The 27,972-nt window shown below is 49.0% G+C and overlaps 1 protein-coding gene and 1 long non-coding RNA gene across 3 annotated transcripts; one reads left to right on the forward strand and one right to left on the reverse strand.

Annotated features, from left to right (window-relative positions):
• The first annotated feature begins 27 nt into the window (after positions 1-27).
• Positions 28-8,152, forward strand: LOC129784695 (uncharacterized). Of its 2 annotated transcripts, none has more exons than XR_008747704.1 (2): positions 28-203; positions 3,215-8,152. It is a non-coding gene; the product is annotated as an uncharacterized LOC129784695 (long non-coding RNA). The 2 variants fall into 2 exon arrangements; XR_008747703.1 differs by lacking the exon at positions 28-203 and adding an exon at positions 210-504.
• ADA2 (adenosine deaminase 2) lies at positions 4,772-27,931 on the reverse strand. The gene is made up of 10 exons (XM_005234700.4): positions 27,760-27,931; positions 26,385-26,710; positions 23,251-23,476; positions 16,112-16,322; positions 12,906-13,033; positions 11,699-11,789; positions 11,292-11,400; positions 10,180-10,337; positions 9,106-9,308; positions 4,772-8,165 (listed from the first exon to the last, which is right to left on the reverse strand). The coding sequence occupies exons 2-10, from the start codon at positions 26,695-26,697 to the stop codon at positions 8,057-8,059; spliced, it is 1,548 nt and encodes a 515-aa protein (XP_005234757.1). The 5' UTR covers positions 26,698-26,710; positions 27,760-27,931; the 3' UTR covers positions 4,772-8,056.
• Positions 27,932-27,972: the final 41 nt, after the last annotated feature.

Raw genomic sequence — 27,972 nt, forward strand, 5'->3', positions numbered from 1 at the left:
GGCAGGCGCTGCCCCGGCGCGGGCGGCGGGTGGCGGGCGGCTGCGGGCGGCCGGATCGGGCTGAGCCGCCGCCATCGTGGTGCCGGGGAAGGGTGCTGCCGGCTGCGGGGGTGCGATGTCCTCGCCCGCTTCGGAGCAAAGGGTTGCAGGTTCGGGGAGAGCTGGGAGAGAAACTGGAGGCGGCGAGGGGCTGCAGAAAGCAGGTGTCGCAAACAGCGGCGAGGCTGGCGGGGCTTGACATGGTGGAGGAAAGGGACGTACGCCGGGGGCACGGGTACAAAGAGCCCTGCAGTGGGAGAGGCGTGCAAAATCCTGACGGGAGAGATGTGGGCAGGAGGGAATGAAAGGCTTAGACCCCTCCAAAGCAACTGCGCCGAATTTATCTAACCCGTTCACAAAATCACAGAACAGGAGACTCCTGAGTGAAGCTGCTCCAGTGCTGTATGGTCCAGTCCTCACAGCTGCAAAGGCATCTCCCGGGATATCGCCTGGTTTCAGTCTAAGGTGGTTACAGCTCACTGCCCGCTATGCACATGCAAAGGATCTTCACTGCAACTTTTTACCTCTGCCAACTGCTGCCCTGCCTTTGCTCAGTCTTTCCTATGCAAACCCAAACCTTGCAGTCTTTTTCCTACAGATCATACAGTTTTCTAAGACGCTTGATCATTTTTCTTGCCCCCTGCGGCACTGTGTCCGGGGGGCTCCCTCTTCCCTGCGGCGTGGGATAGAAATTTTGGTGCTGAATTCAGCTGAGGCCCTTCCAGACTTGAGGAAAGCAAAACGTTCACTTCACCTCCATGGAGATGAAACAATGTTTGTTTGCTTTCTGGCTAGGCTTGAGATCTGACTCCTGTGATACGGCAGGTTTAACACGTATGACTTTAGGCATCAGTTACGCAAACAGAGTAATTGTTTGTTTTTATGCTTCCATTGCCATGAACACCAACCTTGATTCGATTTTGATCCACTTGAACACCAGAGCCCTTTCTGCAGAGCTATTAAAGCACTGGCGACTCAGGGTTATACACCTGTACAGATGGTTATTCCTCCTTAAGTGCTTTTGCCTTAAACTGAATTACCTACTATTTATTTTACATAATTTCCTCAACTTGTCAGGATGACTTTAATTTGTTAGAAGTGTTTGCAGCTTCTCCCGCTCTGGCAAAATTTATGCTGGCCTTGGAGACATTACTGAAAGTATTTAGTTCCCTGCAGAACTGGGCTTCAAACCTTCTTCCACTAGCACAAGGGAGGCAGTTACAGCTACTTGCATGTACGCCCTTCTCAACTACTGACACACCTGCTTATAAACCGGAGACCTCCAGCTCGCATTTCCCTTGGCTGCTGGTGAAAATACAGCCAGAGAGAGAGGCGAGGGCTTTCTGAAATTAACGACAAATGCAAGAACCTTGTCTCGAGCATTTCTCAGGTGTCCACCAAGTGGAGAAAAAATTTGATTGGTTTACTGTGATTTCTGCCTGGAGTATTGGCTAACGTGGATTTATGGCCTTTTAGCAAACCTACTACTTGCAAGTTAAATGGGTTGGTTTGGTTACCGGCCTCAGCACCTCTCGCCGCTGCAATCAGGCTGTCCGAATTGCATTACCGGGGTCAGTCAGTCCCTTCTTTTTAACTGTAAGGATACTTTTGCCCTTTTCCTGTTGCAAAATAGCTGTGAGAGACACCTAGCCAGTTCCCTATCGTAGAGAGGATTTAATTAGCTTTATATTTATCTAAGGATATTTATCTAGATATCTTTGAAGGGGGGGGGATTCTCCCCCCGCCCCGGTTACGGGTGGCGCTGAAGCCTGAGGCGGCACTGCGGGGCGCGGGGCCCAGCCGCCATTTCCCCTCGCACCCCCCGCACCGGGCGGGCGGTTTCTCACCTCACGCTGTTCGCGCCGCTCAGGGGCGCGCGGCGCTGCGCGGGACGGCGCCTCCCGGCGAGCCCGGCAGGGGGCCCCGCTGCTCCACGGCGCGGGCGCGCGGAGGGGGGCGGGGCGGGGCGTAGCGGGGCGCCCGCCCCTCACCTGCGGCTGCAGCGGGCCCCCCCCCGCTCAGCGAGTAGCAGGGCTCCGGGATGGGGATGGCGATGGCAGTGTCTTACTGGATGGAGGGGGTGTTGTTCTGCTCCAAAGTGAACTCTGGCAATGCGGAGCAATGGAGGAGCAATTTCTAACCTTCCCCCCCCAGGTGAGGTGCTGGCCCTGCTAATGCCGTTTGCATGCTTGGCAGCATTTTTCCTCTTGCAGAACACTCGTAGCAGAAAGCATTGGTGTGGTTTGTGCCACCACAGCACCGGGCGGGATGTTGGAGGTAGGACCTGGGGTTGGGGGGGGATTTTATGGCCACTGTGACTCCGACACACAAGGGTTGGTGGACAGGGCAGCCATGTTATCAGCCAGGGTACCCGCTGTTGAAGGTGTGCCCCCAAAATATGTGTCTGCTCCAGTGAGCATTCCCAGTAGGCTGGCAGAGCAGCTGTATTTGTTTTTGCAAGGAAGACTGTCCAGCAGGCTGAAGTTCTTATTTTTAAACCAACACGGAGGGATTTTGCCAGTGGTTGGGCACAGGCGGAGCCTGGCATGCACAGAGGGACCAAAAGCAGCATGGCTGCCAAGCACTGCACCTGACGGTACCTGCTATGGCTGCTGAGCCCCCATCTTTCCAGCAGCAGGAGGCAGGCTTTAGCCCATCATCCCTATGCTAAATGCCTGCCCATGTAATTTTCCCTTCAAGAGTCAAGACTTTTTCTGGGACTCTACTAGGAACTTCCCATTCTGCATGTTATACATGGACAGACCACAAGATTTCTTCTGCAGGCACATCTGGCAACAGCCATGTCCCTTAATACCCCTAGAGATGGTCTGTCTGCTCTTCTCACACCAGCCCACAGGAGACTCCCTCTTCTTCCCCTGTCTACACCGTACTTAGATGTTTCCTCCACCCCCTTTCATAGCTGCCTTTAAAGACAAGCAAAACAGGCGGTTGCCCACAGCCTTCTCCCGCGGGTTCCTACGTAAACCCTGCATCTCTGTTTTCCCTGGACTCACAGCCCTGTCATCACACTCCCCCCCACCCCCCGCCTTCCTGACCTTCTAACATCCCCCTCAAAAGCAGCTGTACCTTCCGTCTCTTTTCTTACAGCAGAGGCTCTAATGGCCTGAAACAGCCCTCCCCCCCTCAGTTTATCTCTTCTCTTTCTCTGCTGCAGCCTGCTCATGGAATGATGGACAAGCTAAAGGTTGAGAAAGAGAAAATACAGTAAAATGCCTTTCTTATCCTGTAATGACCAAGGGGGAGGACACAGCCTGATAAAAATGACAAGCAAGAAGAATCAAGAGCTAGACCCTTCACCTGCCTGTCTCTCAGAGGACAGAAAACACTTGATAGACCTGCCATGATTGCAACTGCTGCAAGCCTGAAAGAAAGGAATTAAGTTCTGAGTCAATTAGAGCTACAGGTTTCTGGCCAAAGAAATGTCCTTCTGCTGCTACTTGTGAAAAGACTAATCCAGAGACTTACAGGAGAAAAACCTGAAGCAGGCTGAGTGTTGGGACCTAGCAGAACACACATCTGTAGCCCTGTGTTCTATGGCCAGAGGGCTTTGCTTAGCATCTGGTATCTGCATCGTTCTGCTGCAGTGATGGAGGCCCACACAACATATAGATCCAGCTGCTGTCTTGGGCCTATCTCTATTTTCAACCAGCTACTTCACTCCTCTGTTTTTACTGGCATGAGTTTTGACAGCCACCACTAGTGCTGGATCAGCCATTTCCTGCCGGTGAGTGACCAGGAGGCAAACATTTCATTTGTTAAAGTGCTCCAAAGGCAGCCTAAGCTGCTCCGCGACAAAACACTGCTAGACCTGTGTGCTTTGAGCAAAGCCCCATCCACCTCCCCTTTAAACAAATGGAACCTGAGGATGCCACGGGGAGAGGTAGATGGGGGAGATAATAGGCATAAGGCTTTATGTATTCCTATGGCTGCTTGAAGTAACCATCACAGAAACTTCCATGGATTTTCTACTCTCCTTCCTTGCTCCTTAATCTGGATGGAGACTGAAAGGGGGCTCTTTCTGCTCCTTTAGGTCTGCCCTACTCAGCCTCCCACCACCCCTGCGGCTGTCTCTAGCCCCCCTGCTTGTCCGAATACCTCCTTTACCAGGTTTGCAAGTTCGCTAGCTGGCCCTTTCTTCCCATGCTGACCACCAGTACTTCAGGCAAAGAGCCTCAGGTTGTACCATGTAGTCAGCTGGTGCTGCACGAGGCACTTGCCAGCTTCAAAAAGAATGGGCTAGTCACTCTTCTCCTTGTTTCCCTGGGTTAAAATCATGCTAAGAGCAGGTAGAATGACCTTCAGTAGTTCCTTTTACTTTCCCGTGCTGTAACTGCCACAGATACGGTACTAAACTGTAACAGGAGAGGTACCACAAGCAAATCATGTCTGTCTGGTGGTCTCTGTATGAAAACACAGCCCTTGAGCTGGATGCAGCTGCTGTGTGGTTTGGGGAAGGGGGGGGCTGGAGGACTTGTGTCTTGTCTCTGCCAAGTGGCTTGGGCTTGACTCCACAGCATGTTAGCCCCATGGATCAAATTGCCCTTTGCAGCATGCTGTGAAGACATTTCAGACTCCCTGATAACTGTACTCCAGGTTAAGTGATGTGAAACATCCCCCTCCAATGCACACTCCAAATTAAAACCTCACGTCAAACACAGGCATCCCCAGTTCTTTTTAACTGGGGGAGGGAAAATAAACCCCACAACTTAAAAGAGGTTTAAAAATTTAAATATATACTATTTTCTGAAAGAGACAGGCAAGAAAGCATTATGTATGCAATGTATTTCCCAACAAATGTGAGCAGGGAGCCAAGGTACTGAGGATAAAGGAATGGACTGGAAGCAAAATCCTTGAAAAGTTACTGCGAATGCTCAAAAGCTGAGTCTCAGTGAAGCTCCGCAGCCAAATTTACCCAAAGCTTTGAGGATATCTGAATGGATTGATCTTTCTTAACTGCTGCGGTCCAGCCTAAATCCCTCCTTTTGTGAACACCTGCAGTCAGAGAGGTGAGAATGCCGTCTGGGTTTCTCCATTTGTACCTTTCTCCAAACAAAGGCTCAGTCTAAGGCAGAGTTGATCCCCAGCAGTAAAGCAGGCTGGCCCTCCTGTCAGACTCACTAAGGCCCTAAGAATGGTTAAAGCCCAGCTACTTCCCACGAGGACTTTTGGGAAGCCCCAGTCACCAGACATGGCAATGCCCTGTTCAAGGAGGAGTACAAGGAAGGCTACGCCACTGGAGTCAGTCTTGATCCATCCAAGAAAGATCAATCCATTCAGATATTCCATTGTGGTTCAGGTTCTCATTTAAAAATATGTGATCAGGATGGAAAAGCTTCTTCTATCTGACCAACCCCAAGAGGAATACCATCAGCAGAAGCAGAGTCACTAGGCTAGTCACAAAACCAAACACAGCCCTGTAGAGTCAGGCCTCAACTTTCTGAGGTTTTCACCTTAAGATCACCTCAGACCTGTACGATTTTAAACCCCAGTGATTTTTGTGCTGTAATTCCAAACAGCGTCACCCACTGATGGCTCCAGACACCGGGCCACATCACGTCGCAGTTCCTGATGCAAAGTAGGTAAATGGCCAAGCGCACAACAGGCTTTTCCTGGGAAGGCAAGAACAAACTGGGCACAGCAGGTAAACTGGACCCAGCAAATGTCTGGCAAACAGAAGATCTAGTCACGCTGCTAGCATGGGTTATGAGGAGGGAGCACTACAGGTAACCAAAAAGCCATCAGTTGGTCAAGCCCTCAAGAGACCGTGCTTGGCAAGAGCTGAAACCTTTCCACAGCAGCAGAAGAGGAAGGGACATGGGTCAACCCGTATTGAGGAACCCAGCTTCTCCCACACTGGCTCTGTAATGATTAGCTTCACCTTGGCAGCAAAGAGGCTTACTTAAGGGAGAATCAACTCAGGGCAAGTAAAAGTTCTTCACCCATCCACATATAGCAAAGGCAAAAGATCAGGGAGCTGAGAGGGACATGGCTTTGGGTCACTAGTTAGCAGCCAGTCCACCTGTTTGCAGCAGTCTCCCTCAGCAGCATTATAATTTCCCAAGTCAGCATTTATAATCTGACCATGACCAAAGCCTACCTTGGGGACTTTAGACTGCGCTCTGTACACAACATCCGTGGAGGAGGAGGGAAGGTGGCTCTACTCTGGCTCCTCCTTCAGTATAAAGCTCGTCAAACCTGCATCAAGGCCCGGGATTTAAGCCTGCAAAGAGCAGCTGCTGGTGCTGCAGAGGACGGTGTGGGGCATGTGGGCAGAGAGCTGGAGCAGAGGCAGCTGTGGCTGTAACAGGGCTGGGGGTGTGAGGCACTGAACCCTGCGGGTTAGTGAGGTCTGTGACTGAGTTCTCGCTTGTTGCTTTCTGTGGTTTGTGTTGCTGACTTTTGCAATATAGAGACCTTTGGTTTCTTGTGGTTTTATTTGTTCCTTGTTGTGGGGTTTGTAGTGTGGGTTGTTTTGGTTTTTTTTTTCCCTGAGATGACTGGAGGTGAACTTGCAGCCTGTGAAACATGGGCAATTTAACATGGGCTGCACAGCTTGATCTGCTTCTGTAGTGAGTATATTTGCCTCCTGCTAAGGTGTTTTAAGCAAGGTCAGTGGAAATAAACACTATGGGCAGCCAGCTTGAGACAATTAGCAGAAAACAGAATGAGAGCCAATTTGCCCAAGCTGGTCAGGTCAGGAAATGACAGTCCTCACAAGCCTGTGGCTCAGAGGAGGGAGATGTCTTTCAGCGGGAACTTCTGTAAATTCTCCCCTGGCTGATGCAGACCAGCATAACTGTACTGAAGTCAGGGAGAGACACTGGTGGATCCTGGCTGTGTACTTGGGATATGTGTGCCAAAGGATTTTGCTGAATTTATTTAGAATCCTGATGAAGATTTTTTTTTTTAATCTAGCTGCAATTAGTTTTTTCCTGATATTTTGGATGATGTTAGGAAAGGGAATTTGCTTGTCATGACACTATTTATTCTGTGTTTTCTGCAATACCTTTTTGCTAAAGAGCTGGAAACTACAGAGGTCAAAGTGACCACTATGGATATCCACAATGTGAGAGTAGCTCTCTACCAGGGTGAAAATCTGTCTAACAGGCTGAATGAGGGCACATTTGCACTCTGAGTTAGGCAGCAAAGGCTGGTAGCAGAACCCCATGAAATCAAAAGGTGTTTCCTATAAATGCAGAGGCCTTATGGTAATATGGCCCAGTGCAGGGGGACAGTTTCAATTAAGCTGGATGGAGGAAGCCAGGATGTTTTTTCTCAGCTGAAAAGTGTTTTGGCTTCCTTCTGACCAGAGGACAGGAAAAGATTTTGCTTTGGGAACTGAGGCACCTCTTCTTGGCTTTATGATCACTGTGCAACCAGGCTTAAATGTTCTGGGAGCAAGTTCCATCAGCTCGTTTCCAGCCATGGTAGGTCCTGAAATAGCAAACATCAGACCTATGACTGGTTCTTCGACCTAGCAGTGCTATTTTGGCAGCAGGCCCAGGGTTAAACATAACAAGAGTAATTTTCAGTCCTTACTCTCATGAAGGTCAGTGTCCCAAATGGTTGGATGTTTGTCTTAGCTGTTTCCGGACAAGGTCTGCATTTTGTAATGATAAGGTGAAATTCAGAGGTCCTCATGCTGGCAGTCTCCTGCTAACTCTAATTAGAAAGCCTGCTTTTCCTAAATAAGGATGTCAGGATTTTGGTCATTGCATTGCCAATTTTTAATGGTTATGACTATTTTGAGTGGGGTGTTCTTTTGTTGTTGCTGTAAGGGCTCACTGTTCCCTTTTACCTCCAGCCCATGACTTTCACAGGATAGTTCAGCCCATTCTTAGCCTTAAGCCTAGCTTACCAGAATCGCCCATTGCCAGGTGAGACTTTGAGGTTCATTCATCTGCTCAGGTCACATGGAGGAAGCAGTCCCCCTCTTAGCAATAAGCCTGGCTCGCTCTGGCTTGCCAAATGCCTTCTGAGATGTGTCTCCTCCCCTCTAAAGCTCCCTCAAAAAGCTATCAGAGAGGTCAGCCACAAATTGGTCCCATTTTTTCTGCCAGACATCTTTGGCCTTGGCTTTCTCATCTGGTAGCATGGCACTGTATCTGTGAGGAGGAGAAAAGTCAGTATCAGGCAGGAGACAAGGGGGCAGCTATTTCAAGATCAGTGACCAAAATGAAAAGGCAGGAAGCAGCAACAGATTAACCCTTGCAGGGCATGCCTACACTGCACAGAGTAACGTAGTGTAAAGAGCTTTGCACTCCTGCCAGCCAGGCTCGTGCTAGAACAAGAAGTGTCATAGCCGGATCAACAGCTACCGAGTCCTGCACCATGAGGACAAACAGCTCAGTCTGTGTAAGCTGGAGATCGCTGGGTGGCACCCAGTGACTAGTACAGAAGAGACAGCACTGCTGTTGCTTTCAGATGTGCCTTGGGCTGGGTCCAAATTAGTAGGAAATAAGAGTATTTGTTCTCTCCCTGGCCATGCGGAGACTTGGGATTGACACAAGGACTGTCATGGGATTTGGCAAACAGACAAAGCTCTTGGAATGTGTAGAAAGGCCCTGGGCACCACATTCAAACTATTTTGGGACATTCAGAGCTATCCAGATAAACAGAAGAAGTGGCTAAACACACACAAGCTACATGCTGGTAGATTGTTTTCCTGTGTTTCCCCAGCTGGCCATGGCAAATGCCACAGCAAGCCAAGTTTTGGCAGAAATAGACAAGCGATACGAAGACGTGAGCTTTCTCCCATAACCAGAACCAAGTGCTGGAGGCAAGTTTGCAAAGGATGGAAAAGGAGGAATGAACTGAGACACCGAGTTAAAGAAAGGCACTCAACGGCATGGGCAGGGGAGCCTCAGGGGCCCGTGTGTCCTGCCCTTGGAGGAGACATGCAGAGGAGACTTTGGGTTAATGGCAGCCCAGTTCACGTGGCAGAGGAGACTCTGGGGCCAAAACCAAATACAATGGGTTTCCAGGGAGCAAGCTGATAGTCCCCTTAGCATTACTATGGCTGAATGAGAGAGGCAAGGAACTTACTTTATGGAGTTGAGTGCAAGTTGTTTTAAGGTCCTCAGGTCGGCACTCATCCCTCCGATGGCCATGAACACCTCATAGAAGTCATAGGAGACTCCCTTTGCCCCAAAGATAGGGGGATCATCGGGGCTGATCACGATGGGGTGTCCTTCAGCCATGAGGACAGCTGCAGGGTGGCTCCGCAAGTCAGCTACCAACAGCAGGACCTTGGCGGGGAAGGGTGGGAGACAGCATCACATCAGGTTATTGCTGTAGCCATGTTTGCATTACAACACTCGTCGCACTTCATACCTGCTATAGCCGCTTCTGTCAGCAGGTAGTCATGAGGGAGGAAGAGCCTCCAGAGGGCTGTTCAGACTGTGTTAGGCATTCTGCTCTGAAAAGCTGCAGAGGGAGACTACTTGTCTCCACTGACTATACAAGGAGATGAGTTTCTTAAATTAATCACCTAAATCAAGGCCAGTGGGATGAATAACTTCTGCTTATTTATAACAATTTGACTGTGAGCATTTCAGGAACAGTCTTCTGGTTATGTATTTGCCATGATGCCTAGCCCAGGGCATCTGGAGCTGGTATCAGGGGTTCTCTACCTCAAGGCTCACGCCGGTACATACCTAGCCCAGGGCATCCTTTCTGCTGCATCCAGGGGACAATGGGCAGCACACTAATGTGTTGCAAAAGAGTTCTCCATGGTTATGAATTCTACAAAACCAGAAGACTTCCAGGTACAATCCCAGCTTCTCAGCCTCTGGCTCTCCTGGCTTTGAAGTATTTTCCACTATGTCTCTTCAGGCACCTCCCTGGCTCTGGGCCTCATCTCCCCTAGGGAGGACTGCCTTCCCAGGTTCCTCTGGACAGGAATTTAAAGGATTTTGAACTGACTGGCATTACAAACCTTATATATACACAGCATGTGTCTACATAGTAGGCTGCAGTGTGATGTTGTGCAAAGGAAACTGAGCCAGCCTGAGTGTGACAAAACGTCTAGCTGCCCCCAGCTCCCTGCTGGTCCTCATTGCTATGGTAAAGTCCCATTCCAGTGTCCCAGCCCCAAGACCTAAGCTTTTACCAACATACCTGGTTGGAGATAGGACAGACTTCTACAGGAACATCCCTCTTCAGAGACAAGCTTTTGGCTACAGGGTGTTTAATGAGGGCAAGTCCATGGCCAATCCGACTGGTATTCAGTAGCAATGCATCCAGCACATTATTGTCTACAGAGGTGCCCTGCCAGTCTGAGTAGAGACAAGTAAGAATCACTGCAGTGCTATGAGCAAATGTATCTTCTCAAACAGCTAGATTATTTTGTTAATAAATGTCCCAGTTGCAAGGCAAGAGGGTTGCTTAAACTCTGAGTTCCCACTTTGCATTTTCAGTGAAACAGGAATCCAAATTTGCCCAGGACATTGCCCAGCACAGAGATACCCACTCATCTCACCTGGCTTTAGATGTCGATAGTATTGCTCTTACAGCTAAGCTAATCATGCTCATCTCCATTCATAGCCAATGGAGAGAAGTAATAATTTCTGGGGAATAGCCTATGTATTATGATGAGATGCATTGTGCCTTAGAAGTGCTTGTTACTGTCCATGGCTATAAAGTGAGCCTAGAGTTACAGTTCAGATGTAGACATCTTCTCTGTAGATGCCAACATGCAATAAGCATAACACAAATTAGACACAACTGTCATGCATGGTTAGGATAAATCCCACCCACACGGACTGAATAATATATTGCTAATAATGCATTGCCCCAGGAATGAAGGGTGACAGTTACTTTGATGAGTGTATTCAGTTAAGACCTGAGGCTGGCTAGACATTCCTTCACCTTAACATATAAAATAGTGGTTGAGGAATTCTGCTGCTGCTGCTGTGGATGGGAGGTGAGCACAGCTCTGAGGAGGAAACGGCTACCAGCAATAATTCTTGCAGCATGACTCCATGTCACACAGAGGGCAAAGACGCTGAGCAACATGAAGCCTACAGTCAAGAGCAGGGAGCAGGTAGGGGAGGCGCCATGTAGGAATGCTACAGCAACAAGCTGATATGGGGAGAAGCATAGGGAAGACCACTTATATATACATGTATACAAACACGTATCATCTTGATACAGCCAGGTTTGCTGTTTCTGTGCTTTGCAAGACTTCTTGCCTCTGCAAGCAATAACAGGCCCTGAGTCCTCATGCTTACCAGTCTCGCCAGCATGGAAAAAGTATGGCAAGTTGACCCCCAGGGAATATGGCATGGTCAGGGCATCCTTCAGGTCCCATAAAGAATGACCTTCATCCTCATTGCCAACCTGGGGGAAAGAGGAAAGGTGTTTTTGAACATGCTCTGGAAGATGGTGGGACTCACAGCTGTATATCACCAAGTGCCAACTGTACTGAAATTATAGTGCTGTTGGGTAGGGAGTTGATTCAGGGGATTTTGTCAACTGCCCTCAACAAAATCCTTAGTTGAAGGATTTGCGATTCATTTACAATGATTTCAGCAGAGAAGTAGAGGATTTGGTTCTGGTCTAAAACGTATGCCATATTATACATGTAGTTATAGTGCACGTCTAGGGGTTAACACAAAGCCACAGAAGAAATAGTTACCAGGTCGAAGCCTGCCACGGTGTCTGGGAAGCGGGCTCTGAGAGCCATGGCAGTGACGATGGCTTCTTTAATCTGGGAAACATTCAGCATCCTAAAGAGCAAGAGAAAGAAAGCGGTGCAGAGGCTCACTCCCACAGGCCTGCCTTGGGTTTGAGTTGTGAAATGGGGCCCCCAGGGGTATTTCCAAAATGCAAGTTGCTCCTGAATCTGACAGCAGCTTCAGGTCTCCAGAGTAATAGCAGTAGAAAATTGATATTGTGAAAGGAAACCCCTGAATGACCAGGAAATGCCTGGCTAGACCCTGCTGTCACTTGAGTTGAGGCATGCTTGTCTGACTCATTGGCTTTCCCATATACCAAGCAGGGAACGCAACAGCATGGAGAAAAAATGTTTAGATTTTTTTTTTCCTCTCAACTGTTTTGCTGGGAGGTGGGATGGTAACTGCATTTCAAGAGAGCTTTACATTTAGAATTCTTCCAGTCCTATTGAACTTCAACATCACAGTGCTTTTTGCAGACAGACTCTGTCCATACCCAAGTTGGCCAGAGGCAAGCCAGCTCTGAACTGGGAACAGCATCGTGCCGAGCTGGAGTGAGTAAGTGCTGCTGAGAGGTCTGTTATATTTGCTCAGGATCACCTCACATGACTTCATAGCATCTGGCTGACTTGGAGAACAGCCTTGTGCCCGCCTGCGAACAGCAGCATGAACATACCATACAAAGGCTGCCGGGAGAACCGCATTTGCAGGGTTCCACAAGGACCTTTGCAATACCGAGTGCCCACACTCGGGTACTGCCATCACTGCTTCAGCTTCCGTAGAGAGGGGGAGTACCTCTAGGCTTGGGAAGAGAGCGTGCACAGCTTGGACACGCACACACTCGAGCAGCCCTCCCCTTGCTCATTCCCGCACCTGAGGTTCACAGACGCTTGTCTCTCTGGCGCACGCCATGAGCTAACCCTGGTCGCTTTGCACGTATGCAGACTTATATAGATGATTTCTCATCCTTAGCCTTTTACATGTGCCAGGGAATGCTCTGGGACTCGACACCCTGGGTCTGATGACACGTGGGCACTGCTAACCGACTGTGGCACTTCAGCCCAGCCCTCAGCATCGCTTCTCCTGGCCTGGACCCCTCTCCCCCCCCACCACCTCCACCATAGCACAGCCAGCCATGCACAGCCACTCTTAGCCTCGCTCAGCCTCTACCTGTGTGCTGTAAATATAATTTTGGCTCCAAGAAAGTCAGGGTGCTCCTTCGTAAACTGCCTGATCACTTCCTGGTAGGTTGCCACGGACCATGATTTATTGTGCCGGGTGCCATCCAGTTCATACACCTGCAGGATGAAAAGCACATGGCAAGCAGAAGTTGGAAGAGGTGTTTCACTGGAGGGTGAGAGAAATGAACTAAAGAAAACCTTGGGAGAAGCAATGTGCTGCGGTCCTGGCAACAGGGCAGAAAAAAGCCGTTAAATCTGTGCAGAACATTTTCTTCTTGAAGCCTTTACCAGCTGGCAAGAACCAAGGAGTGGTTTTCCTCCCTCCTATGTGATACAAGAAACAAGTTTCTCCATGTTCAGACATGGCAAGCGAGTGCCCTTGAGTACCCAGAGGAGACCATGACCCCTTACTCACATCTATATCAAATGCTGGAGCGTTTTGTCCAGCCGCCTGGCAGCTCACATGCGCTCTGTGCCTTGCAGTGGCAGTCTGTCAGCCAAGGCAGCCCCAGGGCATGCAGAGGTCTGAGCTCCATAAGCTACCAGCTGGGCTGGGCTTCTGCTCCCCTCTGCCAGAGGTTTGCTCCGTGACCTTAAGTCAGTCATTTAGTCTTGCCATGGTTTCCCAGTTCTCTGGCTGCAAACTGGGAAAAATAATCCTTTTGGCATGCTCTGTCTCATCAGCTTTGTGAGTTCCTCACTACCAGGGCTATACACAGGGCTTTTGCCCTGATTTCAGCGGGGCTGTAGACCCTGCATGCCCCAGTTGATACTAATCCACAAAGGCCCTGCCTGGAGTCACTCACAAACAGTGGCTGAAATCACTCCCGTCTGTTCCCTTCTTATCCTTTTTTTATCCATATCTTCTCTCTTTCACCCTTGTCCTCCACCCTTCAGCTGGTACACTCCACCTTCATACTTTCCCTTCGGTGCTGCCCCTTGCAGTGATGCTCCTCACTAAGCCCCCACACCCCATCAAGCTGTGGCATCCCCCTCGCAGGCACCAGCAGCCGTGGGGTGGCCACAGGCGCTCAGAGGGAATTTTCCCCTGCTGCAGCCCATGGGAATGTGAGACTTTGCACAGCTGAATTTGCAAACACAGCTGGGTTTGGGGGGCTTTTCCACAATGTTTGCTGTTTCGCACTAAATCTCAGCTTTCATTTACTTTACTTCAGGGGCTGCTTCTGGCGGGCTTTGCTGTGAGGCGAGCTTTTGCAAGTGTCAGCGCTGTTGGCCAAACCTTGCAGAGGATCTCCAGCCAGACAAGCACCTCGCTACTCCTGTCACACCCTGCTCACCTTGACTTTCACAATGAAGTGTTTCCACTCCCTCTCCCCTGCTCCAGCCCAGCTGGCACTTCCCTGCCGGCACTGCCCATGGGAGCCAGCAGTCCGGCATGCCCACAGCTCCTTGCAGCGCTACCTGGGCTTCAGGCAGCCTGCCCGCCTGTACCTCTCAGCACCTCAAGAAAGCCCTGGGGCTCTGGAAGCTCCCATGCCTGAAGCCAGCATTAGGGGCTGGATGGGAAGCAAATCTTCCCTGCCAAGCCTCTCTTCAAAAGACATTACAACCATGTCTAAGGGCTGCCGGTAAAGGCAGGGTATTTTCCAGTCAGGCCCACGCGCTTGTATCATTGCAGAAACTCTTGGCCCGGAAACCTGTGTAACCTGGGAGGATGCCAGCACTCACGCTGTCTCACAGCACAGGAATTTTGACATTGTGTTATATTCTCTTTCCAGGTACCCCAAAGACAGATGGTAACTGAGTTCCGAGCAACTGGCCCATAACCAACCCCCAGCAAAGTAAGATACATATAAGCTTTGTGGTTTTCTCCACCTCTTTTTTTTTTTTTCTTTCTCTTTTCAATAAACCCTTCTCATCTCGGGCATGACAGAGTGCCAGTCTGCAGCCCTGACACTGAGACCTGTTTTGCTATGGGGCCAGACAAAGCCACAGCAAGGCAGGGTTAGCAGCCCCACTCTCCAGCTGTTGGGGGGAGGCACAAAGCTAGATCAGCCTCCAAATTTGTCACAGCACCTGCCTGTCTGCTGATAGGGTGGCTGCAGAGCTGCCCAGCAGCAGCGGTTCTTGCTGGGGTGCAGACATCCATCTGCAGTAAGCTGGAGCCCACGAGCCATTGCATGCAAGGGCAATGGTTTAAGGAAGTTGCTAGCAGGCACGTTTGGGAGTTGGGCCATAAGCAGGTCATCAGTATGGCTGTGGTGCCAGCAGCAAGCTGCTACCTGCATTCCCACACACAACCCATCACCACCACCTTGTCCTTCAGCTGCTGCTGGATGGACCTTGCACAGCAGCTTTGCTCCCCTTGCAATGGACTGTTAAGAACGTGGGGGTAGGTGCTATGGTAAGGAGCAGCAGCCCCGGTTCATTTGATTTCGTAAGGCATTTGCCTCTCTGACAGAGCTCCCACCCCCATGGTGACCCATTTGGAGCTGGTCTGGAGAAGTGTATGGAAAAGGTGTGCCTGTAGTGTCAAAATAGCCACTGGGAAAGTGGGAACCATCACAGCCAAAGAACAGTGGTGGGGTCTGCTAGTGCTTGGGAAGGCGGTGAGGCAGTGTAGGGCTGTAGGACAATCTGACCAGCTCCAGCTGACATGCAGAGAGAAAGGCCTAAACTATCACTACCGGATTTTAGCATTAGTGGCAATGAAAGGAGCAGTTGTATTTCACGTACATAGCCAAATTTTTATGTTGTCTGCATAACTATGGAAGACTGTGCTTTGCCAGTTGGTTTACTAGCCTGCTCAGAGAAATCATTCTGAAATAAGCTGTGGATTTAAAGTAACTATTCCAGAATAAGTCTCTGTTCAAGATGGGAAATTGTTCCAGAAGAGCTGCTACAGAACAGGTGATTCTGGTGCAGACAAAGCCGAGATAATCTTCCCAACCAGCAAGTTTTCAACACAGCTCTCAGTCAGCCTTTACAACGCAGTTTTGTGCTGTTGCCACAGTAGGTATCTTCCTTAGCCATTAAGAACAAAGCATCTCTCACTTTCAAGCCCTTGCCTATGCAAATCTCCAACAAAGACCTTTGAATATGATCAAGGTTTTCCAGCATCCTTAGAAAGGCAGGTATGCAAACATCCAAAAACTAAATTCAAGATAGGGCTTGAGAAAACTTATGGAAAAATAAGGATTTAAAAGAGTACTAGAGAAGCCAAAAAATACGTACCGGAGGCAGGATAGCTCTTATCTCGACATACTGTATGTTATCTTCATAGAGCTCCAGCAGCCCCTGGTAGAAATAGGCCTTGAACACAGGTGCATAGCAGATAAGTCCAGAGGCAATGAGGAAGACTTCTTCAAATCTTTTCCAAATGAAAGTCTGAGAAGGGTACGCCAGCTCAGGGGCATCCGTCACCAGGGTCAAGTTTCTCAGCAAGCTGTACAAATGGAGAAAGAGAAGAGGAAGAATGAGAAGAACAAACAAGACAACTGGCTTTCAGTATGCAAAAAGCCGCCGGCTGGCAGCTGGGTGTTTCGTGCAGGAGGAAGGAGGTTTCATCCGAGACAGGTGTGAGTTTTGTTGTCAGAGCCCAAGCTTTGTGGACGGACGTGACACCCTCCCAACCCACCTGTTCCGGGGCACAGCAGGGCAGCGGCAGTGCTGAAGGAGGCACGTGTTCTTTGCGCAGGACTAAGAAAAGGTGCAAGGCTGTTCCTGCCACAATAGGGGCCCAAGGTCTAACTCTGAGCCTGTTGCTGCTGCAGTGCAACCAGTGTAACAACAACTGGTGCAGCTAGGAAGCATTCAGGTCATTTTTCTGACACCTGTATTTACTCCTCTAACGACTAGTACAGGTAATAGCTGACAGGTAAAAAGGCATATGCTACTTGTTGAGCTACAAGCAGGGTAAGACTAGGTGTTCAAAACTTGCCCCTTCCTTTTATGAGGGCAAAATCTTGAGGAGCAATAGGGTTATGAAAGCAAGTATGATGTTTTTATATTGTAAGAATTGCACTCTGCTACCCAGGGGTATCCTTAATCCAAAACTAGGCTAGTACATTACTCCTGCAGACAATATATTCTCACAAACATCTCCAATGCATGTAAGGAATTATGACACCCAGTCCTCTGTTCACCACCTAAAGGCAGACTGAGTCTCCAGGAGATGCCACGTACTGGGAAACCATCAACCTACTTACTAAGCCTGTAACTTGCCCTGGTACCTTCATATTGTCAAATTATGCAACTAATATAAGCAGGGGGTAAGCGGCTGTGAATCAAAAATCCTTTTCCCCTGCCAGTGGTACAAGCTGATATCCTGCCTGCCTTGCTGATAACTTCTCCAGATTGTCTGCTGGCAAACAACTGATAAGAATCGAAGGTCCGGGCTCTTCCTTAGTGGGACGGAAAGGTATTTATTTCCTCCATAGGCTCAGCTGGCATATAAGCCTCTTTCAGAAATCCAGAGATGCGGTGGGTAGTTTTATCAAGCAGAGTTTAAGGAAGCCAGTAATCGCAAGATTATCTAGTGGTGGGTGACAGCTCGCACCCTGTGGTGAGTGCCTGTGCCCCAACACTGTCCTCTGACAAGCTGATAGCCTTCATCCTGCCCCAAGCCTTGCCTCTGGTAACAGCTCTCCTCCTGCTGCTGGTGGCCACCTGAAGAAGAGTTTGTAATACATTTCTCAGGCCAGTAGGCAAAGCCTAAATGGCAATACGGGGGCGATCACCTTCATTCCTGGGTGGACAAACTGAAGCCATCACAGCAAGCTACAGAGCCAGTTGCTTGCAGGCAGGTGGGTTTACCAGTCTGGCCAGGCCTGATGCTTATCTCGTGTCAGGGACTAATCAGATTCAGATAGAAATACCTTCAACCATGCTTCATCTTTCATCTGAGTATATTGTTTCCCCTCAGTAACAGCTACTGATCTTTAATAATGCTTCATGTTTGAAGTTTTGGCCCTCATCCTCATGCAGTGCTCTGCTCTGTTATATGGGAGGTGTGGGTTTGATTTGTACTCCTATTATCTTCTTCCAGGAGGCTTCTGTGGATGGAATTAAAAACCTCCTTCCTACAGATGTAAAATGTGATCTGGTCCAAACTCATAAACTAAGACATCCCAGGCAGGGACATCCCTTTTGAGTTCCTCCATCCTGCCCATAAAACAGAGCCCATTCCCCCAGCGTTTGCCTCTCTAAGGACCCTCTCCCAGCGGCCGCAGTTTCATTTAGTCTTCACTCTGTTAATTTCTTTTCTGGGAACAATTTTAGAAGCAAAACTGTACATAAAGAGATGCTCATACCATGTTAAGGATGAGATTTTCAAATGTCAAACAGGCAGGAAAATTCAGAGTTCAGGTTTCCACAGCAACTTCAGCTCTGCCCTCCCGCACATTACAACAGGGGCTTTGGTGACATATCACAGGACATGGGGTGACCCCAGCTACTGTTCAAGCACTCCATGCAACCAAAGGAGACCAAGCTGGACCACGGCAGGGGCAGGTGGCATTTCGGGTGGGCAGCAGGGAGTACGCAGCAGTGGGAGACACCACAGCATCACCCTAGAAACCAGGAATGCAGGAGCCAGGGGCATCTGGAGGCGCTGATCCAGCTGCCAGAGCTGCGGTGGAGGCCAGCCGCCGGCAGAAAGGGTGTGCTGCAGCTTAGCAGGGAGGGGAGAGGAGGTTTGGTGTGGGAAGAGCTGGGGAAAAGAGACTTTTCCCTCCCCTCCTGGCCAAAGGGCAGTTCTGTGCCAGCCCCGCACAGCGGCGGAGAGCACCTGCCTGAAGCCAGGAGCTGAGTGGGGCTGTTCCCACCAGCCCTGCAAGCACCGAGGGAAAAACCTCCCCATGGATCAAAAGGCCGTGCAAGCCCGTTCTCGCCACCCCACGCAGCTTTGTTTCAGATAAGGACGGGCGGTTAGTCGGGCTCCCACCGCATTCTCCCCTTGTCCTGTGAGAACTCAGCTCCTCCAGCAATGAGTGCACACAGGGCTCCGCTCCCTGCCTTTAAATCTAGCTGTACAAACTTGTAGTTGTTTACTTAGCCTGTGCTCTTGGGCTAGAAACAGCAATAAATCCCCACACTGCCCTGCTCCTAAAAGCACATAAATCAAATCGTGCATTTTTTATAATCCCCTTTCCTTTGAGACTGATTATTGATCCCTATAACTGTTGAAGATTTATTGCGTAATAGTGATCCATCCTTGATAACTGGATAATCTCCTAAGGGTTCAGGGGCTTTTGCCATCAGTAGCTCATGCAGATGAAGCAAAGCTTTCTAAATACATTTTTTTGCTTCTTTTCTGGAATGGGCCTTCACCAGTGATCAGGTGCAGACTACAAATAGCCTTCCGTGTCATGTCATATATGCACTGAACAATGCTATTGCAATGCATATGCCCAAAGGGGCACAGCTAAAACGACCAGCTAAGGATTATTTATTTTCAGCTGTGGTTTTGCTTTCTCTTTTCCTGTTCTTTCTCCCCTAATTCCTTTACTTTCTTGTGCTATATAATGCAGAAGTGAATGGATTTGTTGCCTTGTTTTTAAAGGGATTCTTTCTCCTGCTTCTTTTTCTTTCTCGATGGGTAATTATAACCCTCTCCTCACCGTAGTATCTGAATGTCTTCCAGTGGTGCATTAAATAGTGTGACTAACATCTGTCACATGTGGTTCATTCTCTTTCTCTCTCTCTCATCCCTTCTTCTTCTCCCCAAGGGGAGACTTGTAGAGGGAGTGGAGTGCTTTGTTTCTGTAGTGCATTTTTACTCCTTTTTTTTTTTTTTTTCCCCCTTGTAATGCACACACTGCCCTATTTTTCTGTGAGATAAGGCAGTTGGAGGGCACGGAGGGGAAGGTGATGGCGGTCTGGGCAGCCACTAGTGCCCAGGGGAGTTGTCCCCGCAGCCTCGGCCATGGTGTCAGCTCCTTCACAGATGACTTCATCCCGGTGATAGAGAGCTCCATTGGGCCGTCTGAGCTGCTCCGTCAGGCACGGTCTTAATCCTCAGGCTACTGATGAGGGAGTGTGTGCGGTGGTATTTTACAAATATCTGGAATGTCAATGCTGTTTCCCTAAATATCTAGGGGCATACTCTTGCTTTGGAGATGCTGGACAGTATATTACATCTTGAGGAAAAAAATGGCATTCTCCCATATCATAACTGATTGTGAAGTAAATAAGTGAGGAATATTTTTTATTTTAAATCTCAAAGCAAAATTCTCTTCCATTTTCTGTCTCCTGGCCTGTGGTCTCCTGACACTCATAATAGCATCCTTCTGGAAGCTTACCAGTAACAGAATACTCCAGGGTCTTGACCCATAAGACGTGTATTTTGAATAGGAATGATTAAAGCTTCTTTTGAGGGAAACAAACATAAAGACTTCCATCCATAACACGTATGTATATGTATGTATATGTACCTAAAAATGCAAACAGCAAAAATGTAATGCAGATACCTCTCTCCCTTACCCCTTCCTGGTCAGGAATGCAGTAAGGTGAAAGAGGTGCAGCCTCTCGGAAACATTTCCATTGTTCCCTTCACATTTGCTGATCCACCCTGTCTTGCATGAGAGCCCTTCCCTGCTGCCATATTCCCTTGATACTTCCCTGAAACCACCCAACTATCCATCCGTTCCTTCCTCTGACATCTGCTTTCTCTCAGCTTGTCAGTGCTCAAGGGCAAAGAGGAGTGCAGGGAAGAGGTAGCCTGGGATGCACATGTTCAAGAGACTGGGAGAGTTTCCAGAAACTGAGAAGCAGAACAGATTGGGGCCTATTCCTGGCTAGAGACCTATTTCCAGACAGCCAAAAAACATTCCTAACCCCTAGACTAGTACCCGGGGATTAGATGAAAATAGGAGGGGAAGCGCTTCAATGTGGCTGTTGTTCATGTTTGCACATTAGGTGAAATGACTCCTCTGCGATGTTGTGGTGATAAGCACAGAAGGGCAAGAAATGAAGGACAACATACTCATTTGAGTAAGTCCGAGCACCCAGGATGCAGGACATCCAAGTACGTACTTGGCTCTGGCAGGCGTTTGCTGAGGAAAATCACTTCATTGGTCTCTGCCTCAGTTTCCTATCTGCCCTTGGGGAGACCCCTTGTAACAGCATCTGTCTTATGTCCCTGTGCAGTGACTGCCACCCTGAAGTCCTGCTCTGACTTGTGACTACGAGGCATTGTCAGACAACTAATACAAAAGAAGAGGAATGTGATAACACTGCCTCTGAAAAGAAGTTATGTTCCCAAACAGGAACATCAGGAACCAAATAATGCACAGCTCCACCATCCCAGGTGTATAGGATGCCATGGCCCCTAGCCTCAGCCAGAAAAGGACATCACACTACAGAAATGCAACCAAAACCAAATATAATGAAGCATTGCTCCTGATACAGTTCTCAAATAGCCAGTGCAATTGCTTGGGCTTTAAGAAAGTGAAGCTGTTTCAAAATGCAATCTCTTGCACATTATTTACTGGTCTCCTGGTGGGGTTGAAGAGAGCTGGTGCTGTGGTTTTCCCTCCTCATTGCTCCCAGTAGAAACAGAAGGGAGATAATGGGGAACCAGTTTTCTCTCTGGAAGACATAGATAAGTGACTTTTCACTGGATCTTATTTCTTCCATCATCTGTCAGGGCAGTTGAGCTTCAGGATATAAAACATCAAGAGTCCTGGGTCTAGCATTACTTTCCTTCTGGACCTCTGTAGGAGAGGGGTGGTGGGTGCCCTGGCGAGTCAGCTCCCTCTGCCCTGCCCCTTGCTGTTGTTGGGGAGGGAAGGCAATACCATGCCAGAGGTCTGGCAGCTCCTTAGCTTCCCAACCTGACCTCCTTCCCAGATCTGTAGGGCACAGATCCCAGACAGCTTCCTTGTGGAGGAGATACCAGCTCCCTAAGAGTTAAGAGGACTCTATTTAAGAGCACACACCCCCACTGAAGAGCACTACAGTAAAACCCATCAAGTTTCACTTAGGAAATGCTGTAATTAGGGTCACCTGCATCTCCTTGATCCAGCCCTCTCCTCATGTGTTGGCGTAGTGACACTGTCTGTAATTACATGACACCCCGTACTATTTTTTTACGCAGGATCCCAGCCCCTGGAGCGCTGTGGATGGCGGTGCCCTCTGAATGGATCACTACTCAGTATTATCCTTTGTCCTCATCACTCAGTGTCTGACTTCATGCATTATTTAGCATGCTCTCTCCAGCCCCCTGCACGCCACACAGAACTACGTGCTGTCTCCTGGCCTTTTTGGCAGCACTTTGTCCTGGGATCAGTGGCTCCTGGATGGGGAGACAGGGCTCCCTTTTCCTTGTCAGCACCGGCTGGAGGGGGAGCCAGGCTAATCCCACCCCTAAGTGGGATAAGTAAGTAAATAAATGGTAGGTGGCTGCTGAGCAGCCAACTAACACCTGGTCCTGGTCCAAGGCTGCCAGCAGTGAAGGTAGGAGTTGCCTGCAGGGAGGGAAGCTCCTGCAAGGGAGCGATGCCTTGGGGAGCCGTCTGAAGTGTGAGCTCCTGGACAGCTGTAGGAGGTCTCACCTGTAATGGGAGAAGCTCCATCAGCAGGAGGGTGTTGAGTGGGGGAAAAGTGCTACCAGGCAGAGGACTTGTATGTAGGGCTCACTGGCTCAGCCAGTGCCCAGACTGAGACCTAACCCCTTACCTGAGGGCAGGAGGGCATGCTGCGGTTCTTGGTGCCTGAGGGTCCTGTTGGGAATGAGTGCCTTTTGCTTCAGTATGGTGAGTACCACTGGGGTTTCAAAGGTAGCCCTCAGAAAACAAGGTTGGTGTTTGGAGTAGGAGGTTGGGTTGGTTTTTCTTTTCTTTTGGGTTGTTTGAGGGGGGTTTTGCTAGTGTAGTAACTAACACGAGTAGTTTGCCCAACTTCTTGCTCTGAGAGAAAACAATGACTTTACAAATTACTTTTCTGATGTGGGGGAGAGCCTGTCCATCAGCTACCTGACTTCCTCATATCCTGTTCCTGGGTACTTCAATGAATGAGGCTAGTCCTTTCACATACAGCCCTGTCCCCCATGCTAGGAGTACATCCAGCCTGGCTGCTGAAGAGAGGTGGGAGCAGGTGGTGTAAATCTGCTTAAATCAGTCTTCAACATGTCTATACAAAGGACCAGAGTGAGGTTGTACAGAAAACTTCAATTTTGATGGTCTCTCTGGTGTACTTAATGCTTCAACCTTCAAGCTCTTACATTGCTATTTGCTTGTTCTATGTATGCAGCCCTACATGGCGTTCCCCACTTCCAGAGCAGCAACCAAATGGGAAAGCTGGACCAGAATGGTCCTGCTGGCTACACAATGCTATTGTGAGGTACTGGTAGGCTTGCAGCTCTCTCCACTCACCTGCTATCAAACTCTGTCACATTGCGCAGCTGTTGGCGGTAAGTCTCCAGCAAAACCCACTGGGAGCACTGGGCTGGCACTGGGTGAGGAGGGTGAGGCTTGGAAAAGTGAAACCGAACAGTGCCCATGTGGGTGAAGCAGATGTAGCAGTCAGGGAGGTAGGTGGCATTGTACACCAGCCAGTCCATGCTCAGGATGGCATAGTCATGCAGGTGTAAGACAGCACCTGTTGGGGGTAAAGTATATCCTAATGAGGCAAGGCAGCTGAGAAGAAGGAACCAAAGTTTAATGAGATAATAGTTTGAGTTTGCCCATCCAGGGGCATCTGGAAAATGCTTCTAGATGGCTGTGAGTGACCTCTCCCAGCAGAGACTATGGGGCTGCTCTGCCTCCCTCATGCTGGGGATGTGGCCCCCTCCACATCAAACACAGGGCAGGCAGAGCATGACAGCTCCTGCAAGCAGAGGGAGGGGGGGGGAATCAATAGGGAGCTCTGCTTCTCCGCTGGGATGGAAAATGCTCAGTTATTAAAGGTCTTTCAGACAGACTTTGCTGTGAGCTGGCTCAGGCCCCACTGATTTAAAGAGGAACTCGCACAGTAGGTGGCAGTTTACAAGGCATGCTAGCTGACTGGCAGACCTGAAGCAAGCTTCTGTATAGAAGCCATTTGTATCCCAGCCTCAGTTTTTCCACCTAGTCTGTGTCTATCCTTTCATCTCCTTGAAACTCTGGCATATACCAAAATCCCAGACCATGACACACCAGGGAATTGCACTCAGATGCAGAAGTACAATCTACTTCTACGCCTTATCAAAAGCATGCTCACTTATATCGTACATCTGCTGCTGGACAGCATGAAGGGCCTCTGGGATGCTCCGTTATTGTGCAGTATGTTGGCAACTGCCAGTCTTCCTGGCATAGGAAGCATCCTCTGCATGCTCACCTTCCTCAGCCCATCCTTTCTCTTTGCTAAAATCTCCCCTCTTGTGGAGCTTTCTTATTGGTGCTTGAACTAAACTTCACATTTGTAAAGAGAAGTTACAGTGAGAGCTGAAGTCTTACAGATTATGTATTTTGTTAGTCTAGGGGAGACATCATAGTCAAAATAGCTTTGGTGTCCTTAGGGATAAAGAGAGAACATAAGTAGCAAGAACAAAACAAAAGACTGATATGTTTGTGACGTTAGACAAACTTCAAGGCTATAACTTAGAGTGGGCTAATATAATACAGACTATAATGTCTATAATCTTCCACTACACAGGGTCTGACTGTTAAGATGTGAGTGACTGTGGTTGCCACTCTCAACAGAGCTAGTGTAACAGAATGGGCATGCCACAGCTCTCTAGATCTGACCTTCCTCTCACTGGCAATGCCATCCTCTTTCCTATGTGAGCAGCAACAGAAATTACAGTAGTGCATGAAACAACAGCAATTTCCAGGGGCTCTGATCAAGACCGAGGCCTCTAAGACTAGGTCCTACTCAAGCAGCTACAAGGATGTGATCTTAGCTTTAAAAACTTATGGCTCTTACAAAGATTCTGAGAACTCATTTTAATATATGGATTAAAAAGTTCTAATTTTTTTTTTTTTTGATTCCTCCTTGGTATCAAAGATATCCCATTGGAGGTGAAGAGGAGGGTACTTTTAAATTCCTTACTGTTCAATTCAGTAATGGAAGTGATTAGTATATCAGAATTGTCATTATCCTTATGGTAACATAGGATGCTGCAAGCCAGGGTTCCTCATCCCATACCAGAGGCTGGAAGGGACAAGCTGGGAAGTGAGAAAGATTGTTCTTATCCACATGCCAAGTGTCAAGCCTTGCAAGTGAAAAATGCCGTTATGGAAAAGCTGACCCGCAAATCTTCCAAAGCAGGTCAGCAGCCATGTGGGCAAGGCCATGGGATTCTGAATCTAAAAAGGGACCACCTGGAAGAGTGAGCATAGTGGTCAGAGTCGCAGGAGTATTGACAGTGTTTGCTGCAACTTTCTTGTATCTTTAGTTAGAGAAGGCACCTTGTTCAAATACTTCCTTACTGAATCAGAGATGCAGAGGGAGAAAGCAGTCAGTCAGGAGTCAAGGTTTCCTCCTGTGATCCCCTCAGCCTCCTGCCTCTCTGCTGAACTGCCAGCAGGTCAGGTACATGGGGACATTAGGCTTCCTGCTACCCAGCCTAAGTGATTTAGATTTCACCTTGGCTAAAAATATCCTCTCCCCCTCTCCATTGCAATGCAGAGTACTAAGCTCAGACACTGCTGTGTCCCAGCTGCTCATTGGAGGATGTGCCATCCTGTGCAGTGAAGGTATTGGACAACCTCATGCTGCTATCTAACCTAAAATGGTCCAAAGGCCTTTAAAACTGTGTGTGTGCTTCAGAGTACAGAAACCTCTTGGTACAGGGCGTGGGAGCCCATTAGCACATAGCCTGCTGCACAACAGGGGAGAAACAACAGCTCCAAAGATGAGAAATACCTGCCTTTACAAGCAGAGATCTCCTATAAGTACACAGACCAGAACCTGATTAAGAAAGACTGAGAGAATACAGTAGCTTTTATATCATACTCTACAGGTCACATCAACACAGGCTTTGACTTGCATTCAAGTAAAGAAACTTGTACTGCTGGAGACAACACCTTTCTCTTCTAGTGCCCCCAGACTTTCTAGTAGACTTCCAAGTCTGCTACAGGACCACCTGCAGAAAGACTTACTGGGGAATACAGCATTTCTGGCTAAGATGTGGGCTAAGACAAAGGTTTGTAGCATGTCTGTGGTATGTGTATGTGGAAAAAGGAAAAGCCCTGGCTGGAACATGCAGAGCATGCATCTGATGTCGTTTTCTCTTTACTTCCTCTGCCCTTTTTCCACACTTGAAAGGCTGAAGGATCCGTATTGTGAGTTACACCAAATGCTACAATTGCTGGAAATGTGTATTCATCCAGTCCATCCCCCTCTTCCTCTCTCCCACTGCCCCATCCCCAAACTCGGAGGCAAGGCTCTTCCTGGAACACAGCAAGCACGATTTACAGCTCTTGTAAGCTTGTCTGCCACACCTCGTGCTTTGTCCCAGCTCTGCCATAAAAGCAAAAGGCAAGAGGAGGATGAATAAGATGGGCGACTCTTAGGCCAAGCCTACCTTTTGGCATGCGCTTTAAGATGCTGAACACCGCACTCTGATCAATGAGGTCTTTTGCCCGAAAGAAGTGCATGCTTGGAGGAAATCGCCCCATCGTTATGGCTGTCGCAACCTCCTTCTTCTTGAGGTTTACAAGCTTTGTACTGAGCTGCTGTTCTTGTCTACTCAGCACCAAATTGCCACCTGTCTGACAGGCTTTCTCCTCCTGCATTAGGGAGTTCCGATCCTTCCAGAGTGGGGTGGGAAGGCAGAGGGAAGCCAAATTCAGGAGAAAGCATGCCAGCCTTATGCCTTGCCCAGATGGAGGCTTCATCTTTGAGCTGCACCTAGGAGTAGGAGAAGATTGGAGCATTAGCACAAGTCAGAAGCTGACATCTTAGTAATGACCCATTGGGATATTAAACCATTGGCCCATCCTGCAGAAGTAGTGGGTTAATTGGATGCTCAGTACTGGGGGGAGCATCTGGTACAAACATCCCTCGTATTTAGGGTCATGCATCTGTACGCTCCCTGTGATGCTGATTGCACACAGCAAGGCTGTGGGCAGGGTGGAGAAGAGATACTGCTCCCTGGATCAGGCTGGCAGCACATCATGTAGACCTGCACTATGGCAAAGGTCTAGCTCTGGGATGGGGGGATTGGTGAGGTCAGGACTCCACCTTGCAAGCTGGGATGGATCCCCCTCAAAAGAAGGGGTGCTGGTGACAAGGTGCTAGCTGTGCTGTTAGTGTCCCAGGGAGGGAAGCAGGGGGCCATAGCGCCTGAGGTGCTTTTGGTTTTTGCTTGAGCTAATCAGATCCTGATTCCCTACAGTCAAGAGAAGACCTTGTTGCACCCTTATAGTACATTCCAGCTATCAGAGGGGTTAATTTGCAGGGAGAAAACACAAAGCTTCCTCTGCAGTGACCAAAGTGTGTCCCTTCCCTGCAGTTGTGGAAGAGAGAGGACAGAAGGGAGACCACGGCAGTAGTAAGAGATCACAGGAGACGGGCACATGAGAACTCTGCCTTTCCCAAAAAAGCACAGCTGCAACATAATCCTTCAACGCCAGGCTTTACTGACCCTCCACACCAATCTCTCCAGATCTAAGCAGGCTGGAGAAAGCCTCAACATTTTGAAACGGTCCCCTGTGAATTACATAGCAAGTCCCTGCTTGTGCACGTATCTTTTGCTTCCAGTCTCTCCTCCACCCATGGGGCCACCAGGATGCCCTCAGCCCCATCAGTGGGTCCCAGGAGACAGGCATGCTGGTGGAGCAATCTGCTGGGAACAGAGCGGGGGTAGATGCAGCCCTGCATCAGGCCTGACTCTGAACTTAGAGAAAGAAACATCCTAAAAGGTGCTATCTTATCCCTGGTGAGACTGACTCACTTACTGTTAACTTTCCTTCTCCTTGCATCCAGAGCTCATCCAGCTGCTGCCCGAGAGAGCAGGGAACAGTTATCTCTTGCGAGCCAGCACTGTTCCAGCAGAGATAAAGAGGCAGGATCCGTCACAGCGGTGCAGAGAGGCACCCGCCAGCGCAGACAGTTCCTCTTCCTGTGCTGCTGCTCTGGCTTGCTCAGCTTTTATTTCTGTCACTACTGCT

Source organism: Falco peregrinus, chromosome 6 (assembly GCF_023634155.1).
Source record: "Falco peregrinus isolate bFalPer1 chromosome 6, bFalPer1.pri, whole genome shotgun sequence".
NCBI classification, from domain to species: Eukaryota; Metazoa; Chordata; class Aves; order Falconiformes; family Falconidae; genus Falco; species Falco peregrinus.

What these genes read in the sequence shown, in the direction of transcription:
- ADA2 (XM_005234700.4), bottom strand. Translation starts at nt 26,697, where the DNA reads ATGAAGCCTCCATCTGGGCAAGGCATAAGGCTGGCATGCTTTCTCCTG. An exon ending in TAAGAGCTATCCTGCCTCCG is followed by an intron (nt 13,034 to 16,111) that starts GTACGTATTTTT and finishes TTCATCCTGCAG; the next exon opens with GTGTATGAACTGGATGGCAC. An exon ending in ATTATATTTACAGCACACAG is followed by an intron (nt 11,790 to 12,905) that starts GTAGAGGCTGAG and finishes CTTGCTCTTTAG; the next exon opens with GATGCTGAATGTTTCCCAGA.